The sequence below is a fragment of the Fundulus heteroclitus genome, chromosome 16 (assembly GCF_011125445.2).
Source record: "Fundulus heteroclitus isolate FHET01 chromosome 16, MU-UCD_Fhet_4.1, whole genome shotgun sequence".
Lineage (NCBI taxonomy): Eukaryota > Metazoa > Chordata > Actinopteri > Cyprinodontiformes > Fundulidae > Fundulus > Fundulus heteroclitus.
In genome coordinates, this window is record NC_046376.1 from 3,337,014 (window position 1) to 3,359,585 (window position 22,572).

Here is a 22,572-nt window from a genome sequence, read left to right on the forward strand (position 1 = left end):
AGGGAAGAAATAATAATGATCAGATTAAGAGTAGGTCATACTTATTTAAATGACAATTTATATTTAATAGGGAGGAAAAATAATGATAAATGTGAAGGATGTGGAGAGATAGAAAATGTAGAACACATATTGATGAACTGTAGAACAAATGAACCTGAAAGGGAGAAATTTAGAACAGTTGTTGAAAGGACAGGACAAGAATGGAGTCTTAAAGGATTATTGGGAAATAAAGGAAATATAAAGGACATTTATAGATTAAGGAAAGCATTATTTATTTATCTTAAGAATACAAAATTAAAAAATATAATTTAATAGATGTAAAACAATGCTGCTACACACTCATGAACAGTAGGTGGCGGTATGCATCTTAAAGTTGCTTGCGATCCGCCATGATAGAAAAGAAGAAAAAGAAAAAGAAGAAGAAGAAGAACCCTCCCCGCCTTTGGTCCATTGTTGTTGTGGGAGGAGCTGCGGCTGCTGCGCACAGTCGCGGCTTGTTGTGCTCCGGGTTCGAAAGCGACCAGGCTGGACTGGCGGGAAGGCGGTTCTCCGGAGCTCTGGCAGCACCAGCGAGCCCAGCATGGACGTGGACATGGATTCGAGTCGGACCGAGAGCGAGCGGGGAGACCTGGACAGCAGCGTCCCCGTGGCGTGTTCCTCCAACGGCAGCGGCGGGGAGGACGACGAAGCGGAGGGCCCAGGCAGGCCCGGAGAAGCCGGGGGCTCGAGTAGTCAGCTCACGCCGGATGGAGGGACCGAGTTCGGCCACGGCAGGGAGCAAGAAGTGTCGGTGGAAATTGGAGAGACGTATTTGTGCCAAAGAACAGATAAAACATGGCGTGAGTTAAAACATTGTTCGAATGTTGTTGGTTATGAATTTCTGGCTTACTTAATTCCTTAAATTTCTGGACAGAAACACGTAAAACTACATTTTATTTCCCATTTCTATGATACCCGAGACAGGGTGCATTTCGGCTGTCCAAGAATTACTGCTCTCAAGAATAAACTTATTTTAAGCATTCAAATAATTTAATTTGTTGGTTAAAAACAGATAATATTCATTAAACCAGACTGTCCAGTAAGTACGAAGCTGAAGTTAGCATCTGATGCACAAGCCTGAATGCTAGCTCTCTGCCAGATCTACTCTGTCCATCCAGATCCACTTTGGTCCACTTTGTCCATCTGGGTCCACTTTGGTCCACTTTGGTCCACTTTGCCCATCCAGATCCACTTTGGTCCAGTTTGTCCATCCAGATCCACTTTGTCCATCCGGGTCCACTTTGTCCATCCAGATCCACTTTGGTCCACTTTGTCCCTCCAAATCCACTTTGGTCCACTTTGTCCATCCAGATCCACTTTGGTACACTTTGTCCATCCGGGTCCACTTTGGTCCACTTTGTCCATCCGGGTCCACTTTGGTTCACTTTGTCCATCCGGGTCCACTTTGGTCCAGTTTGTCCCCCCAGAGCCACTTTGGTCCAGTTTGGTTCACTTTGTCCATCCGGGTCCACTTTGGTCCACTTTGTCCATCCAGATCCACTTTGTCCATCCGGGTCCACTTTGTCCATCCAGATCCACTTTGGTCCACTTTGTCCCTCCAAATCCACTTTGGTCCACTTTGTCCATCCAGATCCACTTTGGTCCACTTTGTCCCTCCAAATCCACTTTGGTCCACTTTGTCCCTCCAAATCCACTTTGGTCCACTTTGTCCCTCCAAATCCACTTTGGTCCACTTTGTCCATCCAGATCCACTTTGGTCCACTTTGTCCATCCAAATCCACTTTGGTCCACTTTGTCCACCCAGGGTTTTTGGCTCTCAGGTCCAGAGCCCAGGACTGAAGCTGTGCATCAGATGCTAACTTCAGCGTCGTACTCGATGGACACTTGTCCCCAGATTGCTCTCTGGCAAACGTTCTCAGTTTATTGAAGTAATCAATGAAATAAACAAATGTTCTGTTCCAGGGGTCCGTTCTTCGTACGTTGCTTTAAAACATCCGAGATCAAATGACACATCCAAGATGATTTCATCCGGCTAATCATGATCCGGCTAATTGGGTTCTTCCAACACACCTGTTGTTTATGATTAGTATGGCTGGATTGAGTTATCTGAGATAACTGCGCGTTCATGCGTTTGTTTAAAAGGGGAAATGTATCGATAGTAGAAACATTGATCAGCAACGCTGCTATTGGCTGTTCAGCAAAGAACGCCCACAGTTTTTCTCCCAAGCAGAACAAGAGCTTTTAATGGAAGGTTATGATGAATTTGAGTCATTAATTAAAACGACAGGTAACACCTCAAAGTCTGCTTAAGCCAGGAGAGAGGGCTGCAAAAAGCAGCAGACAAATTAATGCAGAAATACTGTCCATGGTAGATGTTTCTATCACTTTCTACAGTATGAATTTTTGCATTTTAATAATTTGATATTTACTTTGTACTTTTATGTCAGAGCCTCCACGGGATCCACTAGAACATGGGGAAAAAAGTGAAGTACAAGAATATTCTACAAAATGGTAGCCTTAAATTATTATACTGTATTTTAAAAAGCAACTTATTCCTTTTTTTTTTTTTTAAATGACACATAGTGCCATCCGTTTCCTATATAAACGGCAAAAAATTTGTATTTTGACCTGGAAAAAAAAACACAAATTAAGTAGAGAAATTGAACTCCATAACGTGAAAAAGAGAAACATTGCACTAGAGGTCGAGTTGCTTCAAAAGGACGTTCAGAGTTCTAATAAACCATTTGACAGTAGTATTGCTGACTTTACATAACTATCTCTTATTGCAGACAAAAGATGACTTGCTGGCTTTTCTTTATAAAGAATTGTTTAAATAAAACGACAGGAACTAAGCATTATTTGTTTCATCTTTTATTAAACATTAAAAAAATAGTGTTCCACAATTCTGTTCTGTCCTCTGCCACTAGGTGGTCCCAGTGCTCTGGCTGGACAGACTTCTCTATCTCCTCCGCTACGATCTAATCTTGTTTACATGAAATAAGCTCGCGAGCAGGCTTAATTTAGCGCACATGTTGCTATGACAGCAAGTCCGGGATGAGTTTCGAAGAACCAAACGATCCGAGATCATGCCAAATCGTCAACAATGAAATCCTGCTAACTGAGTTAGCGACATACGAAGAACGGACCCCTGGTGAGGGAGGCGATCTGGGCTGGAACCGTGGAGGAAGTCCGTCCAGAGAGACGCGAAGAGAAATAAATACTTATTATTGTGCTGATGGGGCGCGGTGGATTAGTGGGTAGAGCCTGTATCCCAGAGGTTCTTGGTTCAACTCCCTACAACTCGCTACAATGGCAGCTCCCCAAGGGGACGGGTTAAATGCAGAGAACACGTTTCATTGGAATGTGCGTTGCAACAACAAAGATTATTAAATATTATTATTATGTACCTAAGGGTCTGCCTGCTTGGAGACACCAGAAACCTGGAAAGAAGATTTTAAATTTGTTTCCTTGGCAAAATAAGCATTAAGCGTGACTTGCTCCCTATTTTTGAGGACCCAGTTCGTGGCGTGTTCTCCGTCTTCATTAGTAGAATCTACTACAAAAACGCGCTCTGCAGGAGAGCCAAACGGCGGCGCCGTACGCCGAGTGATGCATTGATGACGCGACATGATGAAGTTAATTGCCAACGCTTTTAATTGTCAGTTTTTAATGATTTTATCAATAGTTGTTTAGTTTTCTGATGCGTTTAGCTGCGTATTCTAATGCTGCCTTGAAGTGTTTTAGGGGAAGAGGCTTTAATTTGGGTTATTTGGTGACTTGAGAGGCGCTGAAGTGAAGGTGACTGTGTTGTTTCAGACATGGCGGAGGTGATCCAGTCTCGCCTGAACGAGCAGGAGGGGAGAGAAGAGTTTTACGTGCACTATGTGGGATGTGAGTATGAATGTGTGTCCACCACAGGCCGAGGCAGACCCCGCCCGCGCTGTCTTCACCCTGGTGTCTCTGATCCGTGCAGTTAACCGGCGCCTGGATGAGTGGGTGGGCAAGTCCCGCCTGGCTCTCACCAAGACGGTGAAGGACGCGGTGAGGAAGAGCTCAGAGATCGGAGGAGTTGGAGATCTGGGCGATCAGCCCGAGAGGAAGATCACACGCAACCAGAAGAGGAAGCACGACGAGATCAACCACGTCCAGAAGGTGGCGCTGCTTCTGTTCACCAACGTTTGCGTGTTGATTTTTATCTCACGGGCGTTTCTCTTCCCACAGACGTACGCAGAGATGGACCCAACCACAGCGGCTCTGGAGAAGGAGCATGAGGCGGTGTGTAGTCCTCACTGTGGTCCTCTGACCGAGGGGCTCATCTTCTCACCGCTCTGCCTGCTACTTTTATTCTAATCCCCCAGATCACCAAAGTGAAATACGTGGATAAAATCCAGATTGGGAACTTTGAGATAGACGCCTGGTACTTCTCCCCGTTCCCTGAAGACTACGGCAAGCAGCCCAAGCTGTGGATCTGCGAGTACTGCCTCAAGTACATGAAGTACGAGAAGACGTTTAGGTATCACCTGGTGAGTCCCACGCCCGTTTTTATGCACCAGAGAGGATATATATATATATATATATATATATATATATATACACACACACACACTCACTCACCGGCCACTTTATGAGGTACACCTGTCCAACTGCTCGTTAACACTTAATTTCTAAGCAGCCAATCACATGGCTGCAACTCAGTGCATTTAGGCATGTAGACATGGTCAAGAGAATCTCCTGCAGTTCAAACCGAGCATCAGTATGGGGAAGAAAGGTGATTTGATTGACTTTGAACGTGGCATGATTGTTGGTGCCAGAAGGGCTGGTCTGAGTATTTCAGAAACTGCTAATCTACTGGGATTTTCACGCACAACCATCTCTAGGGTTTACAGAGAATGGTCCGAAAAAGAAAAAACATCCAGTGAGCGGCAGTTCTGTGGGCGGAAATGCCTTGTTGATGCCAGAGGTCAGAGGAGAATGGCCAGACTGGTTCGAGCTGATAGAAGGGCAACAGTGGCTCAAATAACCACCCGTTACAACCAAGGTGGGCAGAAGAGCATCTCTGAACGCACAGTACGTCGAACTTTGAGGCAGATGGGCTACAGCAGCAGAAGACCACATCGGGTGCCACTCCTTTCAGCTAAGAACAGGAAACTGAGGCTACAATTTGCACAAGCTCATCGAAATTGGACAATAGAAGATTGGAAAAACGTTGCCTGGTCTGATGAGTCTCGATTTCTGCTGCGACAGTCGGATGGTAGGGTCAGAATTTGGCGTCTACAACATGAAAGCATGGATCCATCCTGCCTTGTATCAACGGTTCAGGCTGGTGGTGGTGGTGTCATGGTGTGGGGAATATTTTCTTGGCACTCTTTGGGCCCCTTGGTACCAATTGAGCATCGTTGCAACGCCACAGCCTACCTGAGTATTGTTGCTGACCATGTCCATCCCTTTATGACCACAATGTACCCAACCCATGATGGCTACTTTCAGCAGGATAATGCGCCATGTCATAAAGCTGGAATCATCTCAGACTGGTTTCTTGAACATGACAATGAGTTCGCTGTACTCAAATGGCCTCCACAGTCACCAGATCTCAATCCAATAGAGCATCTTTGGGATGTGGTGGAACGGGAGATTCGCGTCATGGATGTGCAGCCGACAAATCTGCGGCAACTGTGTGATGCCATCATGTCAATATGGACCAAACTCCCTGAGGAATGCTTCCAGCACCTTGTTGAATCTATGCCACGAAGAATTGAGGCAGTTCTGAAGGCAAAAGGGGGTCCAACCCGTTACTAGCATGGGGTACCTAATAAAGTGGCCGGTGAGTATATGTATATATATATATATATATATATATATATATATATATATATATATATATATATATTATATATATATATATATATATATATATATATATATATATATATAATATATATATATCTATATATATATATATATATATATATATATCTATATATTAGGGCTGGGCAACGATTAAAATATTTAATCGCATTGTATTTACAAACTCCAAGAATGAATTCAAAAGTAGTGTAAAGAGCACTTTTATTTTAATGTTCTGCTGCCATATGAACAAAAGTGTTGTAACATTTGTAGCACTTATCAGTAACACATATTTAGTGTAAAGCTCAACTTAAACATGTAAAACAAAAAATAGCAATAATAATAAATTAAAGCTTATTGCCACTGACAGGGAATTCTCTTTATGGGGAAAAAATCTACCAAAAACAGGCAATTTCTGAGGTAACAGCAGGGAGCAGCATTACCATTTTATGTTCAATACCAAAGTTTAACTTGGCAGTGGTTCCAACTAACTTGTTTCTGTCATATTCCATGCTGGAAGAACTTTAAACTGAAATGCTTGCTAACTCGATATGCTTGCGTTTATTTGACGTTGACACGCGATTTTTTTGTTGTTGCTTTCTCGCGCGCATATAGTGAATGGCAGGGAAAAACAGGCAAAAACACATGGATACTTTGAAACGAGAAGCGACTTCACCGACGGCGTCGATGCAGACCCCCCCCCCCCCCCGCTCCGCTCCGCTCCGCTCCGCACAAAACTTGTTCCGGCCGCCAACTCACCGCCTCGCCTCGCCTAAGCTCGCTCGCGGTACCTGCGGGAAACACCGCCTTCCGCATGTCAGCTGTGTTTTTTTCCGGCCAGCACCTTTCTTCTTCTTTGAATCCGAGGCTTGGCTGACAGCGAGGTTATTGGCGCATTATCGCCACTTACTGTTCTGATTCAAACCCCTACACCGCAGCAACAGACCTTCACAAAATAAAAGCATGTGACCAACATGCGTTAACGCGCGTTAAAGAAAATATCGCCGTTAATAGTCTAATGAGTTAACGCGAAATTAACGCGTTAACTTGCCCAGCCCTAATATATATATATATATATATATATATATATATATATATATATATATATATATATATATATATATATATATATTAGGGCTGCAGCTAACGATTATTTTAATCGATTAATCAGCCGATTGTTTTTTTTTTTTATGATGAATCGGACAAAATATTTTCTATTTAAACCTCTCTATTTCAGAATAAACATTTTAGACATAACAAATAAGCACAATAAATAGGTTGCTCAGTAGCTGTTTTGTTGCAATAAAAACATGAATGTTTGCGTACAAAAATACACACTTATTATGAAAAAGGCAGCAACATAATATCTAGGATAGTTTGTTTAATGAAGTGCAAAAAGAACAGGCTTTTGTTTAAATGCCTTTAGTTGTTGGAACAATAGGACAGAGTTATCCACATAACAGGATTTGTTGCATCACTTCCTTATCACTTAATGTAGAGAGGCTGAAAACACTCAGCAAGACGTAAACGTTCGTTTCATAATAATATACGTACATGTACAATGTATGCAAACCCTCTGGCATGAGTCTGTGAAAAGGATTAATAAGACAAAGCCACCAAAATAATCCTTAGTGAACAATGTTTTTTTTTTTTTTTTTTTTTAAACCTACCGGCGGGTTTAAACAAGACATTACGCACCCCAGACAGCGGCTGCTAATCAAGCGTAACACACTGGGCTTTCCTTTCTGTTAATCTGAGGCTTTTCTGCCGCCTCGTGAGTTTTTCACGCTTTCAGACATTTGTTGTTTGAAGTAAACAGGTTTGTTTCTTCACCTCCGTGGTCTCGTTAAAATCCTCATGCTGTTTTTGTGATGCTGCTGCTGCAAATGCGCAATAAAGTTGTTGCATAAAACATCCTGGTTATATACCAGTAAACCTGTAACCTGACAACAGCCAGATGTATGTCGCTCCGCCTAGCTTCACTCACACATCTGGGACCTCTCCATAGGAACTGCCTTTATTGAAGGCTGGGCCTTATCAAAAATCCTTGCATATGATTGGATAAGCCACTTGTCTGTCATCTTTATCGACGTGCTATTTCAACCACTCACACCGAAGCTAACCCGTGACGCTGATGATAGCGACCCAGGAAAAAAATAATAATAATAATGTGTTTGCGGCTCTAGTGGCATTTTATTGACAGTGAGCTGACAGGAAGAGGGGGGAAGACAGGCGGCAAAGCGCCGCGGGTCGGAGTCGATCCCGGGCCGACCGCGTCGAGGACTAAAGGTTTCCTAACATGGTTCGCGCTAACCGCTAACCGCTCCGCTGCAGACGCGCCCCGGAAAACAAAACTTGCCAAATCCGGTCGGGAGAAGGGCGAAAACATGGTTTCCACCAACAAAAGCCTTCAGAGCCGTTCTCTGATGTTCTTTTAATGAAACAATATCAGATAGATTGGACAACACCGAAGAAATAGCAGCATCAATGCTAACGCTTGCTTCCTCGATGCGAGCCGCCATTGTTGTTGGAATCTCACGGTGGCTTCTCCACTACGTCACATCCAGTAAACACCCGCCCTGCGTCCTGATTGGCCAGACCATAAATTTGGTTGGGGAAATCACTTTCAATGAGCGATGTCCCAGATGTATGTGAGTGGAGCTAGGCGGAGCAATACATGCAGCTGGCTGTTGTCAGGTTAGTAAACCTGTGCATGACGGGTTTTCCACTCAACTGTGACGTCTTTTTCTGACTTTAACAACAACTGCAGCCCCGCCGCAGACATCACTCCTACTTCAGCACCGTAACGTCCGCTGGTTAGCGGAGTTGGCGGTTGTTGTGATCGGATTTATCACAATAAGTTTTAAAAAATGATCGTCCAGCAGAGTTTATCGTGACAGGCCTAATTGCCAATGATTAATTGTCCAGCCCTGATGAGCATCGGATCAAACGTTTTAACCGTTCTGCTGAACATCATGCCCTGCAAAAAGAGAACTAAAAGTAAGTCATATTTTCTTGAAATTAATGTATTTTTCCTTGATTTAAGCAGGTAAATAAGACTATTTGCCAATGGAGTGAGTATCTTTACCCCTAAAATAAGACAATTAGATATCCTGCACTTGAAATAAGATGAAATGATCCTATTTTAAGTACAGAAATCTTATTCCATTGGCAAATAGTCTTATTTATCTGCTTAAATCAAGGATAAATACATTAGTTTCAAGAAAATTTGACCTACTTTTAGTTCCCTTTTTGCAGTGTGGAAGCAGGTCAATAAAAAGTCACCAGTCATGACTCGGGTTACTGCTGAATCATTGTATGACTTTAGATAAAAACATGTTTTTTTTTTTTCTTTTTTTCAGCATCTTTAATGACAGATAATTAAAAGTTTGACCCTTCTGCTCCTCAGTCACACTGTCAGTGGAGGCAGCCGCCGGGGAAGGAGATCTACAGGAGGAGTAACATCTCCGTTTACGAGGTGGACGGACGGGATCACAAGGTGAGTCCACCTGAGCTTGTAGACGGTTCATGTTGTTGCTCTGCTGTTGGATTTCACAGCGATGTTTAGTGACTTGAGGAGATGGTTTTGGACTCTGTTTGCAGATCTACTGTCAGAACCTTTGTCTACTAGCAAAGCTTTTCCTGGACCATAAGACGCTTTATTTTGACGTGGAGCCCTTCATCTTCTACATTCTCACTGAAGTCAACAAGCAGGGAGCGCACATCGTCGGCTACTTTTCTAAGGCGAGTCCCGTCAACGACAGCCGGTGTGTTTGAATTGAATCCCTTTATGGCAAAAGAAGGAGCAGTTTTATTTATATATCACCAATATATGATATATATCATCTCAAGGCTCTTTCCAAAGTCAGCCTCCATCAGATCCTCCAGGTTGGTGAGAAAGTTTCCTCTCTAAGGAAACCCAGCAGGTTGCATCAAGTCTCTCCAAGCAGCATTCACTCCTCCTGAAAGAGCGTAGAGCCACAGTGGACAGTCGTCTGCATTGTTGATGGCTTTGCAGCAATCCCTCATACTGAGCATGCATGAAGCGACAGTGGGGAGGAAAACTCCCCTGGATGGATTCTAATTAACAAAATAAACGAAAAAGACGGCAGTCAGTGCAGGGAAGATCAGAAAGAGATGACTGACGTTGCTTTGTCACAGACATACAGACCCTAAAACCCGTCTTCTTCCGCTTACCTGGGCCGCAGACTCAGCAGAGACTGAGGAGAGCTTGAGATGCTCCCTTCCAGGTGCTATATAAAAATGGATGAGTTAAACAATTTCTTTTAAATTCAATAACGTATTTAAACTAAAAATAAAACTCGCAGAGGGCACACCACCTTCAAAAGGCCGTGATGGCTTATTTTATAGTTATGGGCTTAGTTTGACAGTTTCAATGGTTCTGCATACACATTTAAATCGTTTTTTACATCACATAATATCAGCTTTTAATATCAAGAAGATGCCCCTGGTAAATGGAAAGAGTATTTGGGCTTATTTTAATTTTTGTTTTGCAGGAAAAAGAGTCTCCAGATGGGAATAATGTGGCATGTATCCTGACGCTGCCGCCGTACCAACGCAGAGGCTACGGGAAGTTTCTCATAGCTTTCAGTGAGTAATAGGAAATAATCTGTTGGAGCAACCAGGACCGACCTGCATTTGATTTATCTGGTAACAATATAGTTTAAATCAGAGTTTAAAGGGCTCTAGACACGTTCCATGTTTCTACCCCGGTAGCTCTTGCATACAAAGGTTTTTCCTGCTAAATTATGGCACCCTGTTTGCTTATTATATTTTATTTCTGTATTTTTGTAGTTTTTGCTCTTTGTTAGTAAAAGAAGAGCTTTTGTGTATATTTACAACATGACCGCGTGGCTGGAAGTACGATATTACACGTGTTCACAGAGAAAAAGGGGAGAAGTTCATGAATGAGACGCCTGAGTCGCCCTGCTTTGCCACTTCCAACATGGCGGCGACGTGCGATTCAGCGCTCTACGAGGCGTCTACGTATACATGTCTGATGGAGCCGTCGCCATCTTGCTTTGATAGCTCCACGGTTCTGCAGGCTGCTGATTGGGCCTGATGAAAAGTTCTGTTCAGGCTCATAAAGGATTAAGTAAATGGGACGAACGCTTTGTTTTATTTGAAGGAGATTATTTGTTTTTGGTACTTTCTTCGTGTGACGAGGCCCCTTTAACTGAAGGAAGAATCTTGTCACATATATTAAGATAAGATAGGATGATAAGATAGTCTTTATTGATCTCACAATGGAGAAATTCACTCGTTACATCGGCTCATACAAGAAGGTGCAGAGTAGGGAAGGTGCATTCAGTTATATACAGTGAATCTTCATATATACAATGGATCAAAAAAGAATACCAAAAAAAATACAAAAAGAAATAGCAATGGGCATATGATGTCTTATTTACATTCATAGTGGTGTGTATATATATATATATATATATATATATATATATATATATATATATATATATATATATATATATATATATATATATATAATATACCACTATGAATGTAAATAAGACATCATATGTGCATATACATTTGTGTATACATTTGTACATACATACATGTGTACTGACATATGTTCAGGTGTTGATAGCAGCAGAAGTCACTACATCAGGATTATTGCACGGGTTGTAGTACAGTGTAGTAATTTATAGTAATATTATTACTAATAATTAATTAGTAATAATAGTAATATAGTCTTTATTGTCATTGAAACATCCATTAAAATGAAATGCACTTCTGCATTCAACCCATCACCCTTGGTGAGCAGTGGGCTGCCATGTGCAGCGCCCGGGGTATAATCTGGGGTTAAGAGTCTTGCTCAGGGACCCAGAGTGCAGGTGCTGGGGATTGAACCGGGTACTTTCATCCTTCTGAGTGTAAGCGCGCTGCTCTAACCACTCGGCCATGAATCTGCGGCGTGAATCCAGGTCTTTTTCTCCTGCTCTGTGTAGGTTATGAGCTGTCCAAGCTGGAGAACTCTGTGGGTTCTCCGGAGAAGCCTCTGTCAGACCTGGGCAAGCTGAGCTACAGGAGTTACTGGTCCTGGGTGCTGCTGGAGATCCTCAGGGACTTCAGAGGAACGTTGTCAATCAAAGATCTAAGGTTAGCACAACTCTGAGCTTCTGACATTTTCAGCTGGAGACGTCGCTGTAAATCCCTGCGTGGCAGCAGGAGGTTATCACAGTACTGGAATTACAAACTCTATGCCCATACTAAGAAAAGTCCTCAATACCGAAGCAGAAATTTCTGGTTGGGAGCAAAAAAAAGATTGACAAAAAGGGCTAAATGGATTCCTTAATTAGTGCAAAACCAATAATTGACAGTTGAGCCTTTATGTAGATAACTATATAATTTATACCTCCCTGTTTGGTGAAACGGCAGACCAGATATCAATAATAGTATCAGTGTTAATGTCCTTTATTGATGGATGAACCCTTGATTCACTCATGTAATAATGTTTATTATAATTGCTTATATTTAGTGTTCTGCCATGTATCTGTTGTTTAAATGTTATGAGGGACGGATCAGTCTTGGCTGAAATAAAACGTGTTTCTAAACCAACATGGATAGAATAGAAATGCCTTTATTGTCCCACAATGGAGACGAGTAGACAGAAAGTTTGTGGGGAAACATTTGGTGTGAGTCTGTGAAGGAGGACAACAGGAAGTGTCGCTGTTTTCCAGCCAGATGACCAGCATCACGCAGAGTGACATCATCAGCACGCTGCAGTCGCTCAACATGGTCAAATACTGGAAAGGCCAGCATGTCATCTGCGTCACGCCCAAACTGGTGGAGGAACACCTGAAGAGCGCCCAGTACAAGAAACCCCCAATAACAGGTGACTCCTTTTTATCCTGTCTGGCAGCGTAGCATTAATTATTGTTGTCTTAGTGCCAAAAGGAGCCCAACAGGTTTTACTTTCACCAGTGGAGCATTACTGCATTCACCATAGAGCTCCACTTGGTTTATACATGCAGGAAGCTTTATTAGATTTTATTCTGGGACTATTTCATGTTAAATGGACACAGAAACAGGTAGAAGAGGAAAAAAAGGAGAGAAAATGCTAAAAGGGAGAAAAGGTGAAAGAGAGAGAAAAGGAAGAGAGCAATATAACATCCTCTGAGTCTGTTTCTTCACCTGCAAAGAGAGATAAAGAACAGCAGAACCAGCTGATAAAGTATTACAGGAACAAATAACCAACACCTTGATACCATCACTGAAGAATGTACAGGATTAATTAATACGACGTGTAGAAAGTGACAGGAGGAGATAACAGGTTTTCTGTATAGAAGTTAGTCTGTAGTACCTGGATCCACCTGTAGGTGCACCCAGGAATCCCCCAATCACCGAGCTATATAATACACTGGAGTGCTAATAGGGTAGTTCACGCGTGACGTCAGCACTACATCCGGGCACTGTGGTTGGCAAAAAACAGCTGCTCTCGTCTACAACATGACAAAACGGGTGATTTAGAGCGTACTTTTACTTCGTTTATTTTTGGAATCTAAACAATGCCTACGACTTGTTGTGCTCCCGGTTGCACAGAGAGGCATTCCAAATCGTTGGATGTACGTTTCTGTCGTTTTCCAAAGGAGGAAGGACGAAGAAAAAATGGATATTTTCAATGAAAAGAGCGCAGGCAGACACTCTCAATGGACTGGGGGAGCCATCATACTAAGGCAGAATGTGCAGTCTACACTTCATCTCCGGTAAATACAACTTAATTCTGCTCTAGTCATTGTTCTACTTAAATAGCGGCGGAGGGGAGGTAGCGATCACTACACAGGGCCGGAGAAGCGGCCCGTGTAGTGATCGCTACAGCAGCCGCCGCAGCAGCTTCAGACAGCAGCTGCTGCTGCTCCATTACGCCCCGGTTCACGGGCGCTAGTACTTCTGTGTTTACGCTGCAATGTCGCCGACACCGCCACCCATTTTAACAAGACAAAAACACCAAAATAATCCATAGTAAACAATGTTTTTTTATCCTACCGGACGGGTCTTCCTCTCTGCTTTGTGCTGTTGCACAAACATGTCTGAACATCCATCCATCCATTTTCTGACCGATTAATCCCTCATGGCGTCGCGGGCGTTGCTGAAGCCTTTTTCCCGATATAAAATAATTGTAGCCGTCCAGTGGTTTCAGGGGCTTTCGTGCTCTCTCGTGTGTACTGGCCTGCGTGTTTATAAGGCAGCTGTATGTCGCGGTACGGAACAGTTGGCCAGCATTTCACAGACTCGCTCCGTCCCTTCAGGCTTTTGCTGTGTGGATCTGGTAATCTGATACCATCAACCATCAACTTACTCTTAAAACGATCTTGTAGTACGTTATCTAAAGAAGAAAAATACGTGGAGAACTCGTCAGTTTCGCTGTTTGCGTCCGCCATTGTGTTCACATTTTGTCTACAAGTCTGGCGCGCATGCGCGAAAAACCCGCATCAAAACAATAACAATGAACTGGTCTATAGCCGCTGTTAGAACGAGTGGCTTTGAAGCCACCAGCCGCCATATTGGTACTCCCTATTTCCCCCCAGTAACTAGGGAATATGTGCGCTACAGCATCGAATAACGAGGATTTTCTCATGTTCGGGGGGGTGCTTAAGACTTTTAAAATGTCAAATGCCATATACTTTTATGTTATGTTCTAAAACTATCAAGTACTGAGAAAGTCATGTGCTGAAATATTTTGCATGTTATTTATTTAAATATATATATATATATATATATATATATTTTTTTTTTTTTTTTTTTTTTTATATGAATAACATGTAAAATATTTCAGCACCTGATTTCCTAGTAGTTGATAGTGTTAGTACATCCACTGACTGTAGAATTACCTGTGAAACGTTTTCACTCAGCCAGAAAACTGCTTGTTGTTGCAACCAAATCCTGTGGGATTCTGTGAGAGTAGGGAGGAGCAAGATGGCGGCCAGTGACTTCAGTTTTTCAGCAAAATCAACACTCCAGTGTATAATATAGCTCAGTGCCCCCAACAGCCACAATGCTGAAGCCCCCAGGGAGCCGAGGCCCAATAGTCACTCATACATTTCATGATTGCCAACTGCTCTGAGCCCCAGTTGTATTAAATCTATTTATTTCCTCATTTAGACCAAATTTGAGGTCGCCCCCAATAAATAGAGAACAATCCCCGTGTTCTGAAAGTGCATGGAAAGGTTTGTCATCAACATTTGGGCCATAAATACTGACAATACATAACTTTAGGTTCTAACAGGAACCCTTTAGCAGGTTCCACTTCCTAATGGGACCACAGCACCCCCCACTGGAGCAATCAGGCCTTTGTTAGTCAGCTTTAAACGTTTAGACCTCTGTATAATAGTTTAAAGGGTTTTCTCTGGTAGTAAAACAACAATCTTAGTGCTGCCTGAGTTTCAGACGGTCTCTGGGCTTCTGAGACGTTTTGGGCCTAATTGGGTGTTTGACCGTTCACTGCAGCAGCAGTTAGCAGTAGAAATGTCATTTTCTGCATCATGGTGGGTTGTGGGGGTTTCATAGTGACTTGTTTAGTCTTTCCTCTGGTGTTTGAAGCTGCAGCTTTGTAAGGAAATGTCTCCTGATTTCTTCCTGTTTGTCTCCTGTTCAGTCGACACGATGTGTCTGAAGTGGGCGCCTCCCAAAAACAAGCAAGCCAAGCTGTCCAAGAAGTGAGATGGAGAATCCACACCTGTATATAGCGCCTAGGAACACCTGGGATTATTTTCTTAGAATAAATGTGTACATATAACCACGTGCCATCCGTTTCTTGCTTTTTCAAAGTTTTATTTATATACAAGCACATATTTATGTTTTTTTTTGCAGGTTCACAGCAGAATATTATTACATCAGGTGCTGTAGGGTTGTTGTAATGTTATTTTATTTAATATTATTTATAATCATCCACAGGTGATCAACACAAGTGAAAAAACAAAAGTAAGTCTGCTTCCTGTCAACTCGTCTGGCAAAGTCTAAATTATTACTGAACATTTATTTGGTTTAAAACATTTAAACCAAGAGATCTAAGAAAACTTACCTGAAAGAATCGGCAAATAATCCAGAACTGCAGTAATATATTCTTCTCAGGATCTTTGCATGGGCGATTATTAAGATTTATTAAAAGAAACACATAATGACACAGATTCTTAATAATATAAAATAGAAACGATGGTAGACGGGCAGCCATATCGCTAAGCTGTAACGTAGCAGCGGTTGAGGACAGATCTGAGGCTGGCGTTTTGGTTCCTCTTCCAGCAGGAATACTCTGAACATGCAGCCTAGACATTATGGGATGGGAATGGCCTAGTTAAAGTCCACACATGAATCCAGCTGAGAAAATAGCCAGACTTGAAACTGTTCTCCATCAGGTCTGACTCAGCAGGAGATGTTTTACAAAGATTCCCAAGGTTTTTTTTTAAGGTTTTTTTTTTTTTATACTTTGTTAGTAAAATAAAATACTGACACCTGGAGGGTCATGAATACTTTTGGGAGACAATTTCCAGGGTGAAGGTTTTCTCTCTGGTGACAATAGATTTACTAAAGTTAAATTCCTGATTAAAAAGCAAACCGCATCAACTTTGTTAAATAAACGAGTGATTTATTCAGATTAATTGGGTTAAAGACACTACAGAGGATCTGCCTCCCATTCTACTTTTAGAGACTCTAGGAACCACCAGCAGACCTGCAGTCTGAGAGCGAAGTGCTCTGTTAGGAACATACGGGGTAATCAGAGCTCTGATATATGATGGAGCTTGATTATTAAGGGCTTTATACGTTAGAAGAAGAATTTTAAATTCTATTCTTGATTTAACAGGAAGCCAATGAAGGGAAGCTAAAATTGGAGAAATATGATCCCTCTGGTTGATTTTCATCAGAACTCTTGCTGCAGCATTTTGGATCAGCTGAAGACTTTGAACTGCATTTTGTGGACTTCCTGATAGTAAAGAATTACAATAGTCCAGCCTTGAAGTAACAAATGCATGGACCAGTTTTTCAGCATCACTCCTGGACAGAATGTTTCTAATTTTGGCGATATTCCGGAGGTGAAAAAAGGAAACTCTGGAAACCTGTTTAATATGGGATTTAAATGACATGTCTTGGTCAAAAATAACACCAAGATTTTTTACTTTATTACCAGAGGCCAAGTTAATGCCATCCAGATTAGGGGTTGATTAAATTAATATTTTGAGGACTCTGGTCCAAAGATTACAACTTCTGTCTTGTCAAAATTCAAATGCAGGAAATTTAAAGTCATCCAGCTTTTGATGTCATCAAGACATGACTGCAGTCGAAGTAACTGATTGGATTCATCAGGATTTATGGATAAATATAGCTGAGTGTCATCAGCATAACAGTGGAAATTAATCCCATTGTAGGAGCTATTTCTCCTTTTTTGTTGCGTTTTATAATTTAGATTTAGTTAATTCTTATTTATTTGCTTATTTGTTGTATGAGTATTTTTGTTTAAATTTAGTTTAGAACACTTTTGTTAGTAATTTGTTCAATTAGTTGACTGATTTTTGTGGGACTTGGGTGTGACACACTAGGGATGGACAATATAGAAAAAAAGGTTATTGATAAAATAGAAATCATTGATTCATATCAATAATTATCAACAAATTCAAAACATATTTTAAGTACAGCCCTGGACATTTTATGCTGCAGCTTATTGACCTATTTTTAACTTTTGACCAAAACTGTTAGTTATTAAAAAAGAAAAAAGAATGCGCTCTCTGAACTCTTTGAAGGGGGCGGAGCTTCCTGGGTCTGCGTTTGTGATTGGTTGGGAGGAAATAATGACTAATATTAGCCTACATTGTCTATACATTACATATAACAAGCAAGACGGATAAAGGATGATTTAAAGGGATAATGTTGACTCTGAAGTCTCTTCTGGCTACTTTTATTCAGCGTTGTCAGAATGCAGAGGCGTCGCAGAAACATTTTGCAAGTTTACCATTCCCCTCTGAACTTATGGAGCAAAATGAACATTTTCAAAATAAAATTAGTACTTATCTGGAGTTTACTGAGCGTGTCAGCGGCTGGTTATGTGAACTGGGTGAGCCCTTTGTGCTACCAAATGCAAATGATCAGGCCAAAGACGATGCTGAAGATGTAATAAAACCTGAAGACAGAGTTTCCAGTGTGTGTTCTGTAAAGTCCAAACATCCCGAGTCTGCTCCACTACATCTGCACACAGAGCAGAGGCTCAGAGGGAAGCATCAGCCTGAAGCGCTGCAGGAGAAGCTAAAACAAGAAAAGGAGCAATTTGAACTTAATGCAAAGCTTGCCGTGTTGGAAATAAATTCACAAGGTGGCTCAAAATGTTTATCAGAGTCAGAGCAAGAGTGCATTGGATCATCAAAACAGTATCATCATCATGCAGAGGCACAATGACGTCACTGCCATGTTGGCTCAGCAGAGTCAGAGTTCGGTCTTGCCACCAAGAAACATTCCTGTTTTTGATGGAGACTTTTTAATTTAAATCATTTCTAAGAGCATTCAAGAACGGCGTTGAGGCCAAAACATCAACTTGAGTGACTGTTTGCACTTCCTAGAACAGTACAGTAGGGGGCAGCCTAGAGACTTTGTGCACAGTTGCCAGCGTTTACCATCAGAATTGGACTTTCTTAAGGCTAAAATTTCTTCTTTATGGTAATTTTGGCAAAAAACTCAAGATTGCACAGGCCTATATGGATCAAATGAACAACTGGCCAGCTATTAAAAGTGAGGATATTAAATCACTGTAAGCATTTTCTCTGTTTCTTAACGGATGCTCAACACCTAACCAAACACCTCACTCATATGAGAGAACTGGACTTGTCTTCAAATATGAGGAGCATAATCTTAAAGCTTCCCTACAAAATGAGAGAGAGGGAGAAATGAAGCCTGTGACCTGCAGGAAAACGGGTCAAACAGCATTATTTACTGATCTTGTTGCTTTTACTGAAAAAACAATTAAAATTGCATCTGATCCATTGTTTGGCAATATCATAAACTTTCAACAGCTCAGCTTTAAAAGTCCTCCAAAAGCCACAACCGTTTTTATTGTAATGTTCTCTTAAAACACAGTTTAGATGTTAGCTTTTGACGTTTTTATGGATCTGCATTTTATTTCACATTTTACAGGCTTTAACTTTTTATTCTGTTTTGAGTTTTTAGATTGTATAAATAATGCTGAGTTGCGAATATTAATAGTTTTTAAAAAAGGGGGAAACGTGGTTGTTTTGCAAGCAGAAGTTCTTCAAAAACAGCTCAACAACATAATCTTTTTTCGCTGACTTTAAACAGAAAATATTGTAGTTGATTATAAAAGGCACAACAGGAATGATCAGATTTACATCCAGGCAATGAAAACACAACAGATTATCATTGAAATACAATTTGACCGAAGTTGCTGTAAATGTTGCTACCAAACGGCACTTTTTCAATACTGTCACTTGAGCCTGACAGCAGAACATTTCCAGATGTTGCTCAAAAAATTTCATCCACTTCTGATGTGGAATTTCAAAATAAAAGCCACTCAAAATCTTTGTAGCCAGACTAATAAGAAAGCGCACAGAATCTTCTTTGTTGTGGTCTTTCTATAACTTGGACAAAATGAGGGTTTCAGTGAAACGCCGCCTAATTTGTTATTCTCGATGATGCATTAATGTGGTGTACACCACCAATTGTGGGATGGACATAAAAACAGGTACTTTCAGGGTCACGGTGAGGGAACTGCTTAAAGCCTGGTGTTCCGAGAAAGAAGGATGTCCAAGAAACAGCGAGGATAAGTATGCCTACGTCTTTACGATACAACAGTTAGATTCTGTCTTTTATTTTAAACACAGTTAGGTTGATAGAATTATCATCCAAGAACTAATAACACTTTTACATAGATATTTATGATATTGAAATAATCTGTTATATACAAACGTTTACTGTTATTTTTCTTTATGTTCTTTAAAAATCTGATTTTTTTTCCATGGAAGTTATCTTTTGTGGCAACAATTCTTAAATTTGTAATTAAAAGTAACAATATTGCACTGATGCTACAACCAGCGGCTCTTTATCCCTCTGACGCGTCTCAGCTTTTGAAAATAATTGAGTATTTAATTAAAATGTACACCCTGAACAGGTCACCAGTCTGTCGCAGGGCAACACAGAGACAGACAGGACAAACAACCATATACGCACACACTCACACCTAAGGAGAATTTAGAGAAGCCAATTAACCTAACAGTCATGTTTTTGGACTGTGGGAGGAAGCCGGAGTACCCGGAGAGAACCCACGCATGCACAGGGAGAACATGCAGAAAGACCCAGGGTTGGATTTGAACCCAGAACCTTCTTGCTGCAAGGCAACAGTGCTAACAACTGCGCCACTGTATTGTAATTCTTTACTATCAGGAAGTCCACAAAATGCAGTTCAAAGCCTTCAGCTGATCCAAAATGCTGCAGCAAGAGTTCTGATGAAAATCAACCAGAGGGATCATATTTCTCCAATTTTAGCTTCCCTTCATTGGCTTCCTGTTAAATCAAGAATAGAATTTAAAATTTTTCTTCTAACGTATAAAGCTCCTCTCCTGTGGAACCAACTCCCAGTTTTGGTCCGTGAGGCAGACACCCCGTCTACTTTTAAGACTAATCTTAAAACTTTCCTTTTTGACAAAGCTTATAGTTAGCGTGGCTCATGTTACCCTGAGCTACCTCTATAGTTATGCTGCTATAGGCTTAGGCTGTTGGAGGACATCAGGGTCTATTTCTCTCTCTCTGCTGAGTTCTACTGTTCTCCGGTTTTGCATTGCTTGTCATCATTTCAGCTTTTAACTTTTTGTTCTCTATCTTTCTTCATAGTAGGTACACCTGGTCTGGCGTTCTGTTAACTGTGACATCATCCAGGGGAGACAGATCACCCGCTACTACCATCTAATGTAGAACAGATTTTTCTTTCCACTCATGCTTCATGCTTGCTCAGTATGAGGGATGTTTTCTGATCCAGCGTGCAGCCATGACTAGTTCTGAATGAAGGCTTCATCTGACAGCTGCTCTCCCCTCTTACCAGTACTGCGTTCCTGCCGTACCGGCTTACTTTCACCCCTGAGAATCACTAATCTGTCAGCAATGGTCACTGAGCTGTAAGGCTCTTGTGAATATTTATCCTCCATTTTCTAGTGAGATTAAGCCACACCCAAATTTGAAAACTGATTGCAGCTACTGGAGTTCCATTTGACAGGAGTTACCAAAGAAGGTAGACAAATCTTTCACTTATTAGTGATTGATTGATTAATGTTCTGCACAAAGGCCAGTTAATTTGTGTTAACTTGAGCCTGAAGAACCTGTTAGTTCAGTTTTCAGTCACTGCTTGCTTCAGTTGTTTTTAATGCAGAAACAACAACATCACTGTTCATGCTGAGTCACAGCAGACGATGTCTATGATCTCATTATGAAGCAAGCAGAAGAATGTGGTGAATGTCCTTTGACGTCATGTTAAATATGTGAAGAAATACTACAAAGGTTTCGATCTTCTAAACTACATGTGGACGACTGTCCGCCGTGGCTCCGTCTTCATCCAGGAGGATTTACTGCTGCAGGTGAGTGACTGGATGCAACCTGCTGGGCTTCCTTAGAGAGAAACTCTGAACCAACCTGATCTGACTGAATTAGACTTTATAAAAGAGCCTTGAGACGACACGCTGTGAATTGGAGCTATATAAAATGAATTTAATTTTGAATTTGTTGTGAGAAAGCAGAGCATAAAAGGTAAATGTCAGTAACCGAAGTAATTTACAGGTGAAGTTGGGTCAGGTTTCTTCTTCATGCTCTGGTTTTTATTGACCCAGTTTGTCCCATAATACCAGACCAGTTCTTAGAAACATAAACACAGTTGCCATCAGATGACACCCACATTGTTAGTTAACAGAAAACATCTGCAACTTAGAGAACTATTGAATCATCCCCCCCCCCCCATGTCCCTTCTATCTTACTCAAACAGCAAATTTTAATTATTTTATTTTAGAATGTGTTGATTGTTCTTGAACCTGATACTCAAGTCGGCACATTGTAGCGTTTTAAGAGATTTTTTTTAACACCAGGTAGTTATGGCAGACGAGGCAGGCAGGAATGGCTGATGACTGAGAAGGCTGACCAGGGGACGATGGCAGGAATGGGCAGATAACCAGATGATGCACACAGAGACAGGCTTGACCAGATAAAGCAATGTGTCCCCAGCGTGGGCAGAGCAACACAGAATCCCCAGCAACAACCTGAACCAGGCGGTGCACACAGGTTCTAGAAAGCCAGCTAGCGAGGGTGAGAACAGGCCAAAATGTTAGCAGTCTGAGCCATGAGAAATCACTGAGGGGAAACCATCAGGCAGTGAGAGAAGACAACATTGTGGCAGAATGAGGCAGGTATATGTAGGTGGAGTGACAGGTGAGGCTGATTATCTGCAGCAGCAGGTGGAGCTAATCATGGTGAGGTGGAGCAAACAGTGGAGAATGATCAGCTAACAGACCAAAAACCCAAATCATGACAGAAGTGTGGAGTGGCAGAAAATTATTCACAGCCTTTAAGGTGCGTTGGCGTTGGCGTGACAAAGTCGGCCCATTGTCGCCCGCCGTTGGCACAGCAGTTGACAAGCCAGAAATCCAGCAGTACAACGGCACTTTCTGGTGACGCGTTCACTCGCTGCCACTCCAGCCTCCTCACTCTTCTCCACAC

At 41.7% G+C, this 22,572-nt stretch overlaps 1 protein-coding gene across 1 annotated transcript; it reads left to right on the forward strand.

Moving 5' to 3' along the window:
- The first annotated feature begins 341 nt into the window (after positions 1-341).
- On the forward strand, positions 342-15,622 carry kat8 (K(lysine) acetyltransferase 8). The gene is made up of 12 exons (XM_036147998.1): positions 342-348; positions 408-839; positions 3,817-3,891; positions 3,974-4,152; positions 4,222-4,275; positions 4,359-4,523; positions 9,254-9,343; positions 9,448-9,588; positions 10,362-10,455; positions 11,832-11,982; positions 12,564-12,718; positions 15,479-15,622. The coding sequence occupies exons 1-12, from the start codon at positions 342-344 to the stop codon at positions 15,541-15,543; spliced, it is 1,608 nt and encodes a 535-aa protein (XP_036003891.1). The 3' UTR covers positions 15,544-15,622.
- Positions 15,623-22,572: the final 6,950 nt, after the last annotated feature.